The sequence below is a fragment of the Sarcophilus harrisii genome, chromosome 3 (assembly GCF_902635505.1).
Source record: "Sarcophilus harrisii chromosome 3, mSarHar1.11, whole genome shotgun sequence".
In the NCBI taxonomy this organism is placed as follows: Eukaryota; Metazoa; Chordata; class Mammalia; order Dasyuromorphia; family Dasyuridae; genus Sarcophilus; species Sarcophilus harrisii.
The window spans coordinates 143466806-143485236 of NC_045428.1; the positions used below are offsets into that span (position 1 = coordinate 143466806).

The following is an 18431-nucleotide window of genomic DNA, read 5'->3' on the forward strand; positions in this document are numbered from 1 at the left end:
GAACAGTAATGAACTGAACCAGCTACGCCCAAAGAAAGAACTCTGGGAGATGACTAAAAACCATTACATTGAATTCCCAATCCCTATATTTTTGCCCACCTGTATTTTTGATTTCCTTCACAAGCTAATTGTACAATATTTCAGAGTCTGATTCTTTTTGTACAGCAAAATAACAGTTCGGTCATGTATACTTATTGTGTATCTAATTTATATTTTAATATATTTAACATCTACTGGTCATCCTGCCATCTAGGGGAGGGAGTGGGAGGTAAGAGGTGAAAAATTGGAACAAGAGGTTTGGCAATTGTTAATGCTGTAAAGGTACCCATACATATAACCTGTAAATAAAAGGCTATTAAATAAGAGAAAAAAAAAACAAAACATTAATGAACATTTTTCCAGTCTTCCAGGTTTCCAATCTGAAGTGATCCTAGTCTCCTTAATTTTTTTTATCCCTTTTATCCAAATAAATTATCTAACTTTATCTTCATAGCATCTCTTGCAACCAATCTCTTCTCTCTACTCCCATAGTCAACTCAATAGTTCAGAACTTCATTAGCTGCCCTTTAACTACAGGATTGGTTTCCTGGCCACCTAATTTGCTCTATTGGTCTCAAGTCTCCCTATTCCAATCCATTCTCTACTCAAAGGCCCATGTGATTTTCTTCAGGACTGCTATGACCTTGTCACTTATACTCCAAGGGCTTCTGCTAGCCTCTAAGATCAAGTATATCTCCTCTGTTTTTTCTTTCTAGATTCTGCCTCCCTAATTGTTCTTCCTCACACATGGCACTCTATGTCTCAGTTATGCCCGAATATACTTCTTCCTCAAATCCAACTAAGAGAAGGGCTTCTTCCTGCAAGACAAAATCTAATCATCTCTCCATGAAGCCTTCCCTGATAACAACACTAGCTACCATGTTACAACGCCTCTGATATACCAGTTACTGTGCTAAATGCTTTTCAAATATTATCTTATTTGATCCTCAAAACAATCCTGGAAGTCGGGTGCTATTACTATATCCATTTTACAATTGAGGAAATAGACAAAGAATAGTTGAAGTGATTTGATCGGGGTCACAGATAATGGGTATCTGAGATCACATTAGAACTCAAGGTCTTCCTGATTTCAGGTATGGTACATTATTTATTATGTCACCTAAATGATTTCCTCCCCAACCTGCTATTATTCTTACTCCATATTTATTCCATATAAACATATGTGTGTATATATATGTGTGTGTGTGAGAAATATGCATATATGCACACATGTACCTTGTCTTTTTCAATAGATTATAACTTAATTATAAGTATTATTTCAACTTTTTTATATTTGAATCCATACCATTTAGAACAGTACCGGGAATATATTAAGCAATAAATGTTTGTTGGTTGATTGACTGATTGGAAAAATAACAAGAAAATTTTACTAAACTGTCCATTCTTTTTTGATCCAAACATCTTATAATTAGGACTATATGAAAGAAGAAATGAGTAAACAAAAAAGCACTTACTAAGTGCCAAACATTAAAACAAGTACAGGAAATATAAATAGAAAAAAACAGAGATCTACTCTCAAAGAGCTTCTATCCTGTGAGAGAAAACATATAAAAGAAATTCAATTGTACATGGAAAAATCCAAAAGTAAGGACAAATGGCAAGGCCTTTGGATGTTTAGCTTATGTCACTAGATGTAAGGGATTAGGGTACAGAGGCAAGATCCCAGAAGACTTAATTCTTAGGGAACAAGATCTGGTGGTCTTCTATCCATCCAAAAGCAATGGTGTGTGCTGGTGACTCCCATCTTAACACAAATATCTGTGAGTAAGCAAGCAATCTGGATGGGTTCCAGGAAGTTCTGGTTAAAGGTAGAAATAAAAGATAAGAGCTTATGGATGGTTGGATAAAGGAGTGGGCAGAGCATCTGGCCTGCAGTCTAGTCTGGAAGATCTGAATTAAAATTTGGGTTCAGATAATTTCTAGGAATGAGATTCTAGGAAAGTCACTTAACTTCAATTTCCTATGAATAAAGAATAGTACCTGCCTCCCAGGATTGTCATAAGAATCAAATGAGATAACATACCAAGGTACCTGATATACAGCCATTATATTCCAAGGGTTAATTGGAACCCTTGGAAATTTTTAAAAGATATGATATACAATTAAAACAACTAAACCTGAACTATATGATCAAGTTATTGATTTGTATGGAAAAATCAAATTCTGTGAGACTCAGATATATTGCTATTTTAACTTTTTTTCTTCTTTTATTATTTGTTGCAAGACTCGATGTGTAGAAAGGAGAAAGGCTATGTTTTTTGCAAAAACAATAAATACCAATTAAAAATGAAAACTACCTTCAAAAAAAAAAAAGGTTTTTAAAACTTTAATAATGCCTTCCCTTTCCCCTTCCCCCAAAATGGGATCTGGATCAAGCAAATATAAAACAATGTTGACTCTAATAAATTTCCTAAATAAGTTTAACTGATATAACTCAACTCATAAAAGATCAAAAGAACCTAGAAACCTCAATAGCTAGCAACACCTGATTTCCTTGCCAAGTAAAGAAATGTCAGCCAAGGGCAACAACAAGGTAGAAGAGAGATTCTTTAATAAAATCTAAAGGAAAAAGCTTGATCACAGGAAAGAGATAAGGAAATTTATCTCTATTCCTTCCCCGGAAAGGTAGAATTCTGTAAGTTTGAAATACTGCAACACTCTCAAATGTGGCTGATGTGTCAAGTATTTCAGTGTTTTTTTTCCTTTGTTATTAATGATGGGAGGAGAATAAGGGTATATTGGAAAGGTAAAAGGAACGTAACAAAAGTAATCAATATAACTTAAAAAAAAGTTTGTGGCGAAAGATGATAGAAAATTCTAAGTGGTATTGCTTCATAAAACACAAGCCACAGAGGAGGGAAATATGTTTTGAAGAATACTTAGTGACTAACCAAATCATCTAGGACAATAAACAGGAAAAAAAAGATCAGCATTTTTACAACAAACTCTTTTGATCACTACTAAGCACAGTGGATATCATATTTGGCCTTTAGCATTATAGTACCAGAAATAATTAAAGTAGAGGTCAAAATTACAGAGAGGAATAAATGTGGGAAAAAGTGGCTAAATCAAACTAAATACAAGAGTCTAAGCTAAAGATGACATAATTATAGAGTCACTGAGGAAATGACTTTCAAGTTTTCTGAAAAAGGGGAACATTTATGAAAAATGTTGGGGGATGGGGAAAATTTTTTTTTTACTCAAAAATGACAAATAGGAATATATTAAATAAACCCTCAACTCTGATTATTTATTAAATTTTTATTAGGTATTAAATAAATAAACCCTTAACCATCATCCTGGTTCCTCAACTCAGATTATTTATTAAATTATTAAATAATCATTTGGCATAAAATAAACAAATAATCCCTTAACTATCCTCTCCATAGGCAATTTTAATGAAAATATCCTAGGCATATAACAATGTCATCTTTGATGAAGCTATTAGAAGGGAAGAGTATCTTTCCAACTGCTTAAATACATAGAAAAGATTTCACTGTGCTAGAAAGTGCACTATATAAGACACTATTTCACTTGATGAAGTAAAATGTGGCCTTAAAGGTTTTCTTTATACAAAGTCTCTCCATATAATGTTAAAAATATATAATATTCTTTTAAAGATGTAACAAACAATTCTGTTCAGTGAACTTCAGATTTCTATCTATCCTAATAGATGACAATTCTGTTCAGTGAACTTTAGATTTCTATCTATCCTATTAGATAATGATATCTGTTAAGGAGAAATATGTTCCTCAAAGGGTTTGTCACTAGTACAGAAGTTATCCAGTACAGAATCCAAATTGGAAGATGGATTCCCAACAGAAAGTAAGATCCTCTGTATAACTCTATTTGCAGATAACCTTGTACTGACTATATCAAACCAGAGAACACTGCAAAACATTTTAAGTAAGATCCATAGTTATTCAAAAAGAGTGTGAATTACTTACACAGAAAAAAAAATCCAAGTGAATAAGGAATGTCTATTATAAGACTATAGCGTTATACCAATTATATACCAATATATCAATTATATAAAAAAATACAAGGCATAATTGTCATGTCTGAGAGAAGTTTAAATCAAATACCTTTAATAAACTAATAACAAAACATTTTTTACAGTTATATTGTTTTATCAACTATTAAAATCTTTCCACTTCCTTACTTGTTCTAAGACATGGAATCTTATAAACATTCCCAAGAATACATTGTGTTTAGGGCTGAAATCAAGGTCACTTTTATTTAGCAAAAAGAGTTAGGGCATTTTTGTTCTAAAACACTTTTTTGGGGAAGAAGAAGGGTAAGGACCAAAATGTGCTGTCTGGGGCTCGGATTGGGGGAGATGAGGAGAATGTTGTTTCATCACAGCTTCTCAACTACCTCTATAGTCTTTAATAATGGGTATTCCCTTCTTTCCCCTTATCTCCAGTTACACTACATTTGGAATCATAAATCATGAATCTATAAACAAAGCAACTGTACCAAAGTTTCAGGTCCCCACCACTCAGTAGCATTCCCCTATCTCTATCCATCCATACCCATTGACAATGTGTATTGTTCCATCCTCCTCCTCTCCTGAACCCCAAGAAAAGTTCCTAGAATTAGGCAAGTCTTTGCTTTTGATTTCAAGTCTGCAACTTTTAATATAGGGCTTAGCAAATAGTTAAGTGCTTAATAAATGCTCATTCATTTAAAATGAGTCTACAAGAAAAAGGGGGGAGGGGGAGACTGAGAGGGAAAGAGACAGAAAGAAAAGTAATTTGTGCCCAGAGAGAGAAATAATCTCTGCCCAACCACCAGCTACATTGAAAACCTCAGTAATCAGGCAAATTAGAAAGAAAATCAGATTCAGTGAGTATAAAATCTCAGTTATATAATCTTTTAAAGAAACTCATTTTCATTTGTCTCAAATGCATACAATAAATAACTTGACCTACACCAAAATATTCCAGTAGAACTGCTTTGTGGAATCATTAGCAGGCTTTATATTAGATTATTAAAAAACAAAATGAAGCATTGTAGGGCTCAGCTTATAATTCTTAATTTCTTCTAAAATACTTTTTAAAAAAGAAAGAAAAGTTTTTTGTCCTTCTCAGTTCTCTGAGGAGGTAAATGTTACCCTAGAAAGTAGTATGCTTACTAAACTTCTTGTTGATTCTACCATTTGTATGTTGTTTTGTATAACTAGTAATCTATTTCCTCACCTGTGAAATAAAATGAAAAATATTATTAGACACTGCCTCATACAGTCTATTTAGATTTTAGAAAAGCATGTTATTATTACACTGAATTTAATATGTACTTTTGTTCAGTTTCACATAACAATCTAATCTTTTTCTGTTCACTGACTTTTGAAAAATTTATGTTGAGGTTTAAATTCATGATTGGTTTTAAAGCTTAAAATAAAAGCTTTTGACAATGTTTCATGTGCTACCCTTACGGAAAAGATGAAGTAGTTCAATGATTCAGATTCCAAAAGGTTAGAACAATGGGATAAAAATGTGTTAAGAGAAACACAAATCCCACACCTGGCTTTAAAAAAAATTTTCATGTGTATAATAATGGGTGGGTAGTGGTTAGGCAACAGTTTACATGAAAAATTTAGATGGAATTTAGGTTGGACTACAAATTCAGTATCGGTCAACAGAGTGATAGACAATCAAAAAAAAAAAAAAAAAAAAAACCTAACTATAAATTTTGGTCCCAAGGAAAAACATTATGTCTAAAATTAGGAGGTATAATAATTTTGCTATCATATACCCAAATGAAGTCAAATCAAGAGACAAATATAATTAAGCTGGAGAGCCAAGATGGCTTGAGAGCCTGGAAATCAGTTATCTTTAGAATATAAAAATAAAATTAAGGATATTTAACCAGGAGAAGAAAAGATTCAGAGAAGAAATAATTTCTATCTTCATCTTTGTAAGGATTACAAATCCTTACAAACAAAAATCCATCCATGGGAAAATTAGATAGATATAAGAACTTCCTCATGATTATAGCTATTCAAAAGTGAAATGGATTGTCTAATAACCTCCTTACTGGATGTCTTCAAGCAAAAGATGGACGATTTATTAGGTACAAGTCATATATGGTGTAGTTCTACTCAGATTAAACAGTCTTTAAAAGTATTGATTCAATTCAAATTCTAGGATTACTGACAAGCTTTTAAAGCAGCCAAAGGAGAGTTTGCTAGGACAGTGAACACTTTTATGTTCGTGGCCATATTACCATATAAATACCAAATGAAAGAAACAGGGATGATTAGCTAGGAGAAAAGCAGATTTGGGGAACAGGACAGTAACCTTCAAATATTCAAAGGACTGGAGTTTGAATAAAGATGGTTAATTTGTTCTTCTTGATTCCAGAGAACAGAGCTTAAAAGCAGTGACTAGAAATTGCAAAGGTTGATATCAGTTCAAGGTAAAGAAAAATCTATTATGTTTTCTAAAATGATTATGTTAAATCAGAACTATCCACAAGTGAAATTTATAAGTATTAGAAGCCTTAAGAAGCATTAGATTTTAATTTATATTTTAATGTATTTAACATCTACTGGTCATCCTGCCATCTAGGGGAGGGAGTGGGGGGTAAGAGGTGAAAAATTGGAACAAGAGGTTTGGCAATTGTTAACGCTGTAAAGTTACCCATGCCTATAACCTGCAAATAAAAGGCTATTAAAAAAAAAAAAGAAGCATTAGATTTGCTTTCACTTGGGTCTTCAAGCAAAAAAAAAAAAAAAAAACTGAATGGCTATTTGTCAAGATGTTATAAAGAAATTCATATAAACTGAATTGGTAGCTAGGTGGAGCAGTGCATAGTGTTGGGTCCAGAGTCAGAAAGACTCATCTTGCTGAGTTTAAATCTGTTTTCAAACATTTACCTGCTATGTGACCCTGGGCTAGTCACTTAATCCTATTTGCCACAGTTTCCTCATCGGTAAATTGATCTGGAGAAAGAAATGGCAAAATCCAGTATCTTTGCCAAGAAAACCCAATTGGGTCACAAAGAGTACAATAAGTATGACTGAACAACAATTGTGAACTACATTTCAATTCATATTCTGTTGAGCTCTTAATTTCTTCCAATCTGTTCCCTTTCAAAAATTTTTTGTATTTCTTCCTGGGGTTTTCCAAAGTAGCTTCTCTGAAAGTAAGAATAATATCTGTATCATCATAAAATTTTTAAGCTCAAAGAGCTCACTCTCAAGACATTAAGAGGACCTGCTACTTTAAACAATTTTCAAACGAAATGGGACTTTAGATTTTACAATCCGATTGCTTCATTTTATAGATGAGAAAACTGAAACAAAGAAGGAAGTAAATTGCCCAATGTCATGAAAAAAAGAACAAATCCAAGCAAGAATTTGAACCCAGTCCATCTGATTCCAAATCTAATATTCCCTATCCAAAAGTCAACTTCCAGAGAATGTCAAAATGAGCTCTGACTAGCTTTGGGTCCTAGAATCAAATAATCAATAAGCATTTACAAATTACTTTCTAGGTTCCAGACACTATTATTAGAATGTTATACAACTGATAGGAAATTCTTTAGTTATGTTAATAACATCAACATCTGACTGCCTTGTTGGTGTAGTTCATCCTTCATTTTCAAAGAGGACCAATAGCACTGTGAGATCATTTCTTCACTTTCCAGTGAATTGAATTTAAATAGGGCAGTACTGCCCAAAGTCACCACCTTCACTTTTTCTGTCAGTCATGCAAGTCCAGCTGCAAGACAGAAATCAAGGCAACTAACATTGTATAGTATTAGAAATCAGGATGATTTTTTTGGGGGGAGAGGGGGAAGTGGGAAAAAAAACAATAAAAAATGCACAAATTACAGTTATCTAAATGTTTAAAAAATCCAAATATAAGATTAAAAGACAGAAAATAAATTTATGAGGATGGAGGAATATCAGAGACATATCGAGTCACTAAATGACCTCCTATTTTTAGATTTTTAAAAAGTATACAATTGTAATTTACACCCTAAAAGTGACTCATAAATTTCCCACTAGCCTCAATGTTGGGAAAGTTTAAGAAGCTGGGTTCCTCTTCAGAAAAACTTCAAAGAAAATTCACCAATGTCATTCAGATTGGAAAAGTTAAAAGTATTTAGCCAACACTCTTTTAGTATATGAAAGAATATTTAAACAAAAAGGTTATTTTCTACTGCTAAAAGGGATGTGACCAGGGGCAAAAGTAATCCATAAAAAAGGATGTATGTTAGGTTTTAGAAAGAAAATCTCTTGTAGGCCTGAAATACTGGAATATGTAGGTGGGTTACAAAATGACTTTTTGTAGACTTCAAAATAGGTATTCGAATACTTTTTAATAGTTCATCTAAACATTATTTAGTTTCTATGCTATTTATTCAACAATAATTATCATTTATATTGGCTCCCTAAAGCGCAGCCTAGTTCCAAGTTTCAATGCTTTTGGGGAAGGGGAATATATGTGAAAGAAAAAAATCACAAATAGAAAAGGAGAACTGCATTCTTTCTGCAGTTTCTTTTGACTTACCAATGGGATTTGGAATACATATACACATGGACACTTAGGATACTCAAAGAATAGATTACCTTTCTAGACACATCTAGACCTCCCAGTATAAGAAGGTCCCTAACACCTGAAGAAGACATCCATGGCTCTCTAGGAGAGGTTGTAAAGTGGTCACTCCGAATCCCTAGAGGGGGAACCACACTAACTCCTATTTGTCTTGACAGAAACATCTACTAAGCATTTCCGAAGGGAAGGAAGCATTAAGTAAAATCTACCTCCTTTATTTTATACTTCCCTGTTATCTTGGTTTTTGTTTGTTTTTTAAAATTTTTTCAAATAGCATTTTCTTAACATCAACCAATAGATGGAGTGATCTTTCCCCCACAAGATTTCTACATAGTTATTCACTGACTTTAATGATTAGCTACCTAGCTAATTAGTGATCTGCCTCTTAAGTTACAGATACAACAGAATAAGCACCCACCCCAGGCAAAAAAGAAAGATGGAGGATTTCCCTGTCTTCTCAAAGGCCTCTGGCATTTTAAGTAACACTTGAAGAACTACATGAAAATATGAGTAAATAACTGCAGGGCAAACCGAAAACAATAAAAATATAGTGATATTCTTCTCTAAAAAACCAGCAAAAATTCATGATTCAGCATAATGCTATGACCAAAAGAAATGAGAGTTTAGAGCAATAATAATAGTCTGTCTGATGGAGAAACGCAACAGAAGATGACTCATTTGGGTCCACCTAGTTCTGGCTCCTTCACTAAGGTCACAGGAGGTAAGAGATTGAAGGAATCTTAGAGCACACATGTCACACAGGCTGTCTACTGGAAACTAGATTAAGATGTAATTAGTAAATATTTAATAAAATAAATAAAAATGCAATAAAAAACATAGATAACATTTTTAAACTGAGTCAATATGCAGGGATCCTTATGTAAGGGATTAGTAGCCTCCATGTCTATTTCCATTTGATACCAATGTTCTGGAGGATCATTTAGTCCAACATTTTTTTTTTTTTTTCACACAAATGTGGAAAACAAGGCCTAGAAAGGTTAAGACAGCAAGGAACAGAGTTGGTTTTGAATCTAGCTTCTGCTATGAATGAATGACAGATTTCCTGATCAACTGACCAATGCTACCTACCTTTCCTGTCACAAATTTCTCACTTGTAGTGGAGAAATGTGGGTTAGGAAGCAAAGGAAAATTTTGTCTTAAATGATCACAATGTCCTTTAATATTTTAAAATCATTTGATTTCAATGCAGTGAAGCAACCACTTGTTTCACAAACAATGCATCAGTCATTTGTGTGAACCCATCAAAAGAGTAAATAGCCCATAAAAATACATCTACTATATTTTTAACGGCAGCTACTGCCCATAAGAACCGCTCACTTTGATTTTTTTTTTTTTTAAGAAAAAGGCCAAATAAAGGCAATAATTGTTTCCCTACTACTTCTTAACTAGTGACAGAAATAAACCACCAAAAAGTCTCACAAAAGGAAAAATTTTATTTAGGTTCAAGTATACCTGATGTTTTATATATATATATATATATATATATATATATATATATATATATATATATTTGGTTCAATATCCCATGTTTTTATATATATAAGGTTGTATCCTGATGTTTTATATATATTAATATATTAATATATATATATTTATATATATATTTTAATTATGTTTTTTATATATATATATAATTTATAAGGTTCAATACCTGATTTATTATTATATATTAGGTTAATTACCTGATGTTATATATATATATATATATATATATATATATATATATATATATATATTAAGGTTCAAAATACCTGATTTTTATATATATATATATATATATTTATTTATTTATTTAGGTTTCAAGATTGATGTTTATTTTTATTTATATTGGTTCAAGATCCTGATGTTTATATATATATATATATATATATATATATATATATATATATTTTTTTAATTAGGGTTCAAGATAATGTTTATATATATATTATATATATATATATATATATTATAAGGTTTAAGATACTTGATGTTTTTATATTATATAATTAATTATTTAATTTTTATATATATATTTTTATATATATTTATTTTATATTAGGTTCAAATACTTGATGTTTTATATATATATATATATATATTATTTAAATATTATTAAGATATTTTTTATATATATATTTATATTTATATTAGGTTCAAGTATACCTGATGTTTTATATATATATATATATATTAGGTTCAAGTATACCTGATGTTATATATATATATATATATATTTATATTTATATTAGGTTCAAATCCTGATTTTATATATATATATATATGGTTCAAGAAATATTATTTTTATATATATATAATTAATATATATATATTTATTTTATTTATATTAGGTTCAATATTTAATTATATATATATATATATATATATATATATATATATATATTAGGTTCAAGTATACTTGATGTTTTATATATATATAAGGTTCAAGTATACCTGATGTTTTATATATATATATATATATTTATATTAGGTTCAAGTATACTTGATGTTTATATATATATATATATATATATATATATATTAGGTTCAAGTATACTTGATGTTTATATATATATATATATATATATATATATATTAGGTTCAAGTATACCTGATGTTTTATATATATATATATATTAGGTTCAAGTATACCTGATGTTATATATATATATATATATATTTATATTTATATTAGGTTCAAGTATACCTGATGTTGTATATATATATATATATATATATATATATATATATATACATATATAAACACACACACACACACACACACACACACACACACACACCTGATTATCTGTATCTCTCCCTTATCTTTTAGTACGAAATCTTCACGGGCAAAAAGCACTAATGCTACATTGTACTCTTAGAATATTTCCATTCATAAAACTGTGCTTTTTAGCTACACGCAATTTACCACACCCAGACACCATGTCAGAAACCACTTTTATATATTAGGAAGACAGCTGTCTTGCCAGAAGAAAGTTAAAGGGGAGGAGTCGCGGCCAGATCCATTAGAGCTAGAGCTCCGAACGCAATCTCAGATAAGCTCACACCTGCTTCTTTGAGACTTGGGTGAAGGGCAATTCAGGCAGCTAGGTGGCTCAGGATCTGGAGTCGGTACGTGCTGAGTCTAAAACACTCAGGTACTTAGTAGATTTTGTACTCACTTACTTACTAGATGGGCAAGTCATTCAAACTTATTTGCCTCCGTTTCCGCCCCTGTAAAAGGAGCTGGAGAAGAGAACGGCGACCAACTCCAGGGTCTTTGCCGAGAAAACCCCAAATGTGCTCACGGAGGACAATTTAAACTGAAAATCACAACTCCACTGCCACCGGGGCGCCGGGGCTAAGAGATAATGGGTCTTCGGTTGTAGGTTTCAGTGTCATCAGCGTGTGTCCCTTTTACTGCCGACTGAGCATCCTTCCTTCCTTCCCCATGTGTCACTCGCTCAAGTTTAACTTAAAGAGGATGGGGGTAGAGGCGTCAGCGTCCCGAGAGGGACCATCCAGAGGAGTTAAACAGGTATACTTCCTCTCCTCCCATCCATCACCCTCCCTCCTTTAAGGGGAAAAAACGATCAAAACCCAAAACCAATCCTTTGGAAGAAGCAAAAGAAACCCTCCTCCACATCAAAGTCTTAGCGCAATCTGGAGATTCCGAATCCATCAAGTGGCTGACTGTCAGGCGGGAGATGATGTAAAGTGCACAGTAGCCTCAGTCTCTGCCTCCTCTCGTTCTCTCTCACACACCCGGAGACGCGCGCGCGCACGTGGCCGCCCACTCCCTGCCCGGGTCTGTGCGGATAGCGGGTCTCGCCCCGCGCCCCACCCCCTCCTGTTGCCCGCACCCCACGCCGTTACGCTTCCCGAAGCCCAGGCAGGCAGACCAGACAGAGGACGCGGTAGTCACGACCAGTAAGCGCGGCTGCGGCTGCTGCGGCTGCTGCGGCTGCTGCTGCCGCTTGCCGACCCCTCAGAAGCAGGCGCAGCCGGCAGCACCGGGCAGCAAGCAGGGAAGTAGCAGAGGACGGGCCGCTCCGCCCTGCGACCAGGAAGCCGCGGTGCGGATGGATCAATGAATGGCGGAAACTGCTCCCCAATCCGCCCACCCGCTTCCCCCCAAAATGCACCTCCGGGGCAGGCAGCGAGCCGACCCCTGGAGGGAAAGGCTGTGCAGCCGCGGAGGGGGATCAGCAGGGCACCTCGCTAACGGTTTTACAAAGCAAAGCTGGGACGCGGCTGTGGGACGCAGACCCCCGATGCGCGCGCGCGCGCGCTCGCTCGCTCGCTCACTCACCAAAAGAATATGCGGGAGCAGAGGTTAGCGTTTTGCAAAGGGTTGGGTTTGGCGTCCTGGTACACGGGCTGCATCTTGGCCAGCCCGCCTGAGGGGCTCGGCGCTCTCCGCCGGAGGGGCTCGGCGCTCTCCGCCGGAGGGGCTCGGCGCTCTCCGCCGGAGGGGCTCGGCGCTCTCCGCCGGAGGGGCTCGGCGCTCTCCGCCGGAGGGGCTCGGCGCTCTCCGCCGGAGGGGCTCGGCGCTCTCCGCCGGAGGGGCTCGGCGCTCTCCGCCGGAGGGGCTCGGCGCTCTCCGCCGGAGGGGCTCGGCGCTCTCCGCCGGAGGGGCTCGGCGCTCTCCGCCGGAGGACGCTCGCCGCCGCCCTGCCCCCTGGGGCCGCTGCCGCCGGTGACCGGGAGACTGGCGATGCTCCCGCGAGCGAGCGGCTGCTCTGCGCCTCAGTGCGCGGCCGGCTGGAAGCGCCCGAGAAGCAGCTCGGCTTCCGGAAACCGGAGCCCGGCGACACGCCTTCTTCCCCGCCTCCGGCTCTCGGCGCTCCGCCTGGCTCCTTCAGGGCTAGCACCTCGCTGTCCTGTGGCCCGAGCCCCGTCCGCGGCCGAACCGCTGCGTGTGCGACTTCCCCGTGAGGGGGTGCCGGGGCTGCCCCCGCCGAGCGGGGGCGCCAAAGAGAAGGGGAAAGCCGCGCCGCCGCCCGGGGAGGGAAGGTGCGCCCGTCTGTGCCGGGCTGGGACTTAAGCTAGCTTCCACGTCTCGGCGCCCTGCTCTGCTATTTCTGAGCCCCGCTAAGCAAGCTGCCGGCCGGGCAGGAGTGCCCCAAGGGGGAGGCGAGTGGCCGTCACATGGCCGCTTCTAACTGCCCGGCGCTTGGAAGAAGGCTCTTGCACCCCTGCGTGCCGTCCCCCTCTGGGCACGGCTCTTGTCCGTTCCTGCGAATGTCAGGAGAGAAACCGAGAGATGCAGAATTGGCCGAATTGCACGAAGCCTTTCTCAGGGTTCCACTCGGTGCCTGACTGAGTTTGCTGGAGGCACTGAGTCTATGCACGGTTAGCACTTGAAAGCCACTGTGCCTTTGCAGGACCCTGCACTAATACCAGCAAACAGATTTTCTCCATCAAAAGTTCGTGGCTTTTGGTCATGTATACTTATCGTGTATCTAATTTATATTTTAATATATTTAACATCTACTGGTCATCCTGCCATCTAGGGGAGGGGCTGGGGGGGGGGGGGAAGAGGTGAAAAATTGGAACAAGAGGTTTGGCAATTGTTAATGCTGTACAGTTACCCATGCATATATCCTGTAAATAAAAGGCTATTAAATAAAAAAAAAAAAAAATGTTCGTGGCATTTACAAAAAAAAGCGCCAGCACGGATTCTGCAGCTTTCTAAATTATTTTGGATGTGACTTATCTCGTGCTAGGCTCAGGAATCTGTGCTCAACTCACCTTGACAGACACTTAACCACTGTAATTCTCTTTGGTCATCTCTATAAACCAAAGACTAAGTTCGTTTCAACTCAGGGATTAAAAAAAAAAAAAAAACTAACTTTCTACTAGCATTTACATTAAATGCAAGATAATTTGAGGAAGTCCCTTTCGCCAGAAAACCGAGTATCCGAAGTAGTTTGACCTTACTTTGAACCTTAAAGATCCCCAGAAGGAAGCCCAAATAAAGTGTGCAATGTTTTAAAAAGTTGAATTCTTAGCATACATTCTTCCTTCACTTAGGGCTTCAAATAATATCACCCACATTTCAAAGATAGTGATGAGGACAATACAGCATCTGCATTCCCTGGGAAAGACTCTCTTCCCGCACGTTATGCACCTTTTGGATGCAAAATCTACATTCCCTGGGAGAGACTCTTTTCCCACACCCTATCTCAAGTATGGATGCAGAGCCCAAATTGTTTTGTTTCTGTATATAAGTATCTTTGCAATACCTTGACATTGCCCACTAAGAGAACATCTTTTCAACAAAAATACTATATGATGACCAGTTCTGATGGACCTGGCCATCCTCAGCAATGAGATGAACCAAATCATTTCCAATGGAGCAGTATTTCCAATGGAACCAGCTATGCCCAGAAAAAGAATTCTGGGAGATGACTAAAAACCATTACATTGAATTCCCAATCCCTATATTTATGGACACCTGCATTTTTTATTTCCTTCACAAGCTAATTGTACAATATTTCAGACTCTGATTCTTTTTGTACAGCAAAATAACGTTTTGGTCATGTATACTTATTGTGTATCTAATTTATATTTTAATATATTTAACATCTACTGGTCATCCTGCCATCTAGGGGAGGGGGGTGGGGGGATAAGAGGTGAAAAATTGGAACAAGAGGTTTAGCAATTGTTAATGCTGTAAAGTTCCCATGCATATAGCCTATAATAAAAGGCTATTAAATAAAAAAAAAAAAGAGAGAGAGAACATCTTAGTGTCTTTCTCTCTTTAATAAAGTGCCTTTTCTTACCACAGCCTAAAACCCATATTCCTGCCATGATCCATACCTCATCAATAGCACCATCATGACTATATTTAAGAATGCTTGTAAAGCTTGCATCGTTAAATCTGACTTCAGGGTTTAATAAAAGTTATCTTAGTTCATAGAATATATAAGGGTCGATAATAAAATGTAAAAAGGACGCAAAAATACTTAAGGTCATAGGATTGAGACTAGAAGGGAATTTAGAGAACATTAAGTACAACCTTTTGCAGACTAGAAAACTAAGGCTTAAGACAGGTTGTAACTTACCCAAATATACACTAAAGTAGCAAATAAACCCTGTAACTCTGGGTTGAAATACAAATTAACCTTTACTCCCTCTCCTTTTTAGAGAATGTTTTTCCCACAACTTCAGTGGTCCTGACATCTTTGCCTGTGAATTTTATCTGTTACAGGGAGACAAAATGGTAAAGTGGAATGAGTGCTCCATTTGAAGTCACAAGAGCTGAGTTCAAAACCTGAAATGTACTCTTTCCTCCACTCTGCTTCCTGGCTCACTTGGCTTCAAAGCCCAGCAAAAAGTCCCGCTTTCAGAAGCTCTCCCTTAATTCTAGTGCTTCCTCCTTGTAAATTGTTTTATCTCCAGCTCTTAAGGTGTCTGTGTACATAATAGGTATTTATTGACTGAATTGTCTATATTATTTGCATATAAAGTGGGGCAAGTCAGTTTAACCTCTGGCCTTCAATTTCCTTAACTGTAAAATTAGGGAAAGTGGACTACATAATGTGGGAAGTTTCTTGCTTTAGCTCTAAGACTTCTGCTAATCAGTGGATGAGCCTTTAAGGGGCAGCTACAGGTTGAGTGTATTAAGCACAGGATTTACATTCAGGAAGACTTGAATTCAAATTCAGACTCAGATACTTAATGGCCAAGTGACTTAATCTGTTTGCTCCCCTCACCTCCAAATAAAATGATGGTGAAAATTGGAGATTTCTGCTATAATCCAGGTGGGAGGTGCTTGAGGGTGAATTTATAGAGAGCCTGGCAACTTTCTAACAGGACTGTGCCCTATACAAGGGCTTGATTTGATGTTAGTTGAACTAATAAAACTTTGCACCTTAATGAATCTATCATACACTAGTTTATATTGTTGCATTATATTCACTTATGCATCTGTCATTGTCTTTTATTATTTTTCAAGGTCAGGATCTATGATTTATTTATTAATTTTTGTATCCCAATCACACCTTGTAATAAATAGGTTGTAAACCCATGGCTTTAGATTTAGCAGGTAAGCTATCATCTACTCTACTGCCTTCATTTTATAGAAAAAAGAAACAGAGCCCAGGGTCTGTAAAGTAGTAAGTGGAAATGTTAGAATCTGAAACCAGCTATTTAAACTCCAGGCATTTTATGTAGTTCCTACACAGTAAGTGATTAATAAATGCTTGTCAAATGATATGATAGAACCATTTTCCTTTCCCCTTCACTAGAAATGTCAACTATGTACTATGGGGCCCACAATATTCCTTAGAGCACTTCTTAAACTGTGAATGACCCCATATGTAACTGAATGTGAGAGTCATGAAAAATTTAGCAACATTAAAAAGTTTCAAACATTCCACCAAGATTAACTCTTGATGTAAAAATAAACAAGCATATTTATCTCATTAGCATGAAAATTTGCTTTCATCTTTAATAAATGATAGAATTATATGTATAGCAAAGAACTGTTTTAAAATAAATTTCTTCACTAGGAAATGAATGTAAACTGCTTGCATTTTTGTTCTTCCCAGGTTATTTATACCTTCTAAATCCAATTCTCCCTGAGCAACAAGAAAACTGTTCGGTTCTGCACACATATATTGTATCCAAGATCTACTGTAATCTATTTAACATGTATAGGACTGCTTGCCATCTTGGGGAGAGGATGCAGGGAGGGAGGGGAAAAATCGGAACAGAAGTTAGTGTAAGGGATAATGTTGTAAAAAATTACCCTGGTATGGGTGCTGTCAATAAAAAGTTATTTAATTTAAATAAATAAATAAATAAAAATAAATTTCTTTATGAAATTTTTTGGGTAAATAAACAGCGTTTGATTTGTATACCTATTTATATACCTATATTCCCTGGGGTTGCATAAAAATTTCTCAAGTGAAAAGGGGTCAGTGCAGAGTGGGAAAAGTTTAAAAGGCCCTGTCCTAGAGCTTTCCCAATCATATTGTTGAGGTCTAGACCACATGTTGAGGTCTACATTTGAGGTACCTAAATGAAATTAGGGTTTAGTTAAGGTCTAGTGGCAGGTTTGGGGTACAGGGAGTCAAACAGAGTTCCCCTGCAACCCCCTTGGATTCGGCTCAAAGATACGGCGGTATATGAAGTCTAGTAGCGGCACGAATTCCCAATAAAAGCATTTATTGGCCCAGAGAGCTAGATTGATAAAAGAGGTTTATTACTGAGTTTAGAAGTAGGAGATAGGTGAAGGTAAAGATAAGGAGGGCACTAGACAGAGGGTCCAGTGGACAGAGTCCTCACATGGCGACCATGTTTGGAATCTCTGCAAAGAGGGGTTCCCAGTGTGGTCCTTTTAAGTCGAAGACTTAGCTCAAGGAGCTTTGGGGTGTAGCCCCAAAGTTGGCTCAGATCCGGGTGGGGCTGGGACAGGTCGGGACCTTCTATTGGAATTCAAAGGGACCAGGATTTGTGAGTCAAAGGGTAATTTACATTAGCTAAGGGGGTTGGGAATCAAAGATTGGAATCTTTCCCGCATCAATATTAAAATGTAATTTGGAAATATTTAACAAAATAGATTAAAAATATGATAAAATTTAATAATGTGGCTTCTTAAGTCATTATGAAGGATCATCAAATGGCTTGTTGGTCCCTTTTTCTATTTGAATTTCACACCAATGCCCTATACCATAATGTTCAGTGAAATTCAAAGCTCAGAGTTGAATCTCTGATTCTTAATCTTCATCTTACTTTTGCATCCCAGTTTGGGATGTTCTGTTACTTGCATGCTAATACAATGCATTTTTTAAC

The 18431-nt window shown here is 36.6% G+C and overlaps 1 protein-coding gene across 1 annotated transcript in view; it reads right to left on the bottom strand.

Moving 5' to 3' along the window:
- ABCC4 (ATP binding cassette subfamily C member 4) overlaps window positions 1–13086 on the bottom strand; it is a 277290-nt gene extending 264204 nt beyond the window's left edge. The window contains exon 1 of the mRNA XM_031958557.1: window positions 12940–13086. Within this exon, the coding sequence (XP_031814417.1) occupies window positions 12940–13013 (74 nt within the window). The 5' untranslated portion in view covers window positions 13014–13086. The remainder of the gene's footprint in view (window positions 1–12939) is intronic.
- Window positions 13087–18431: the final 5345 nt, after the last annotated feature.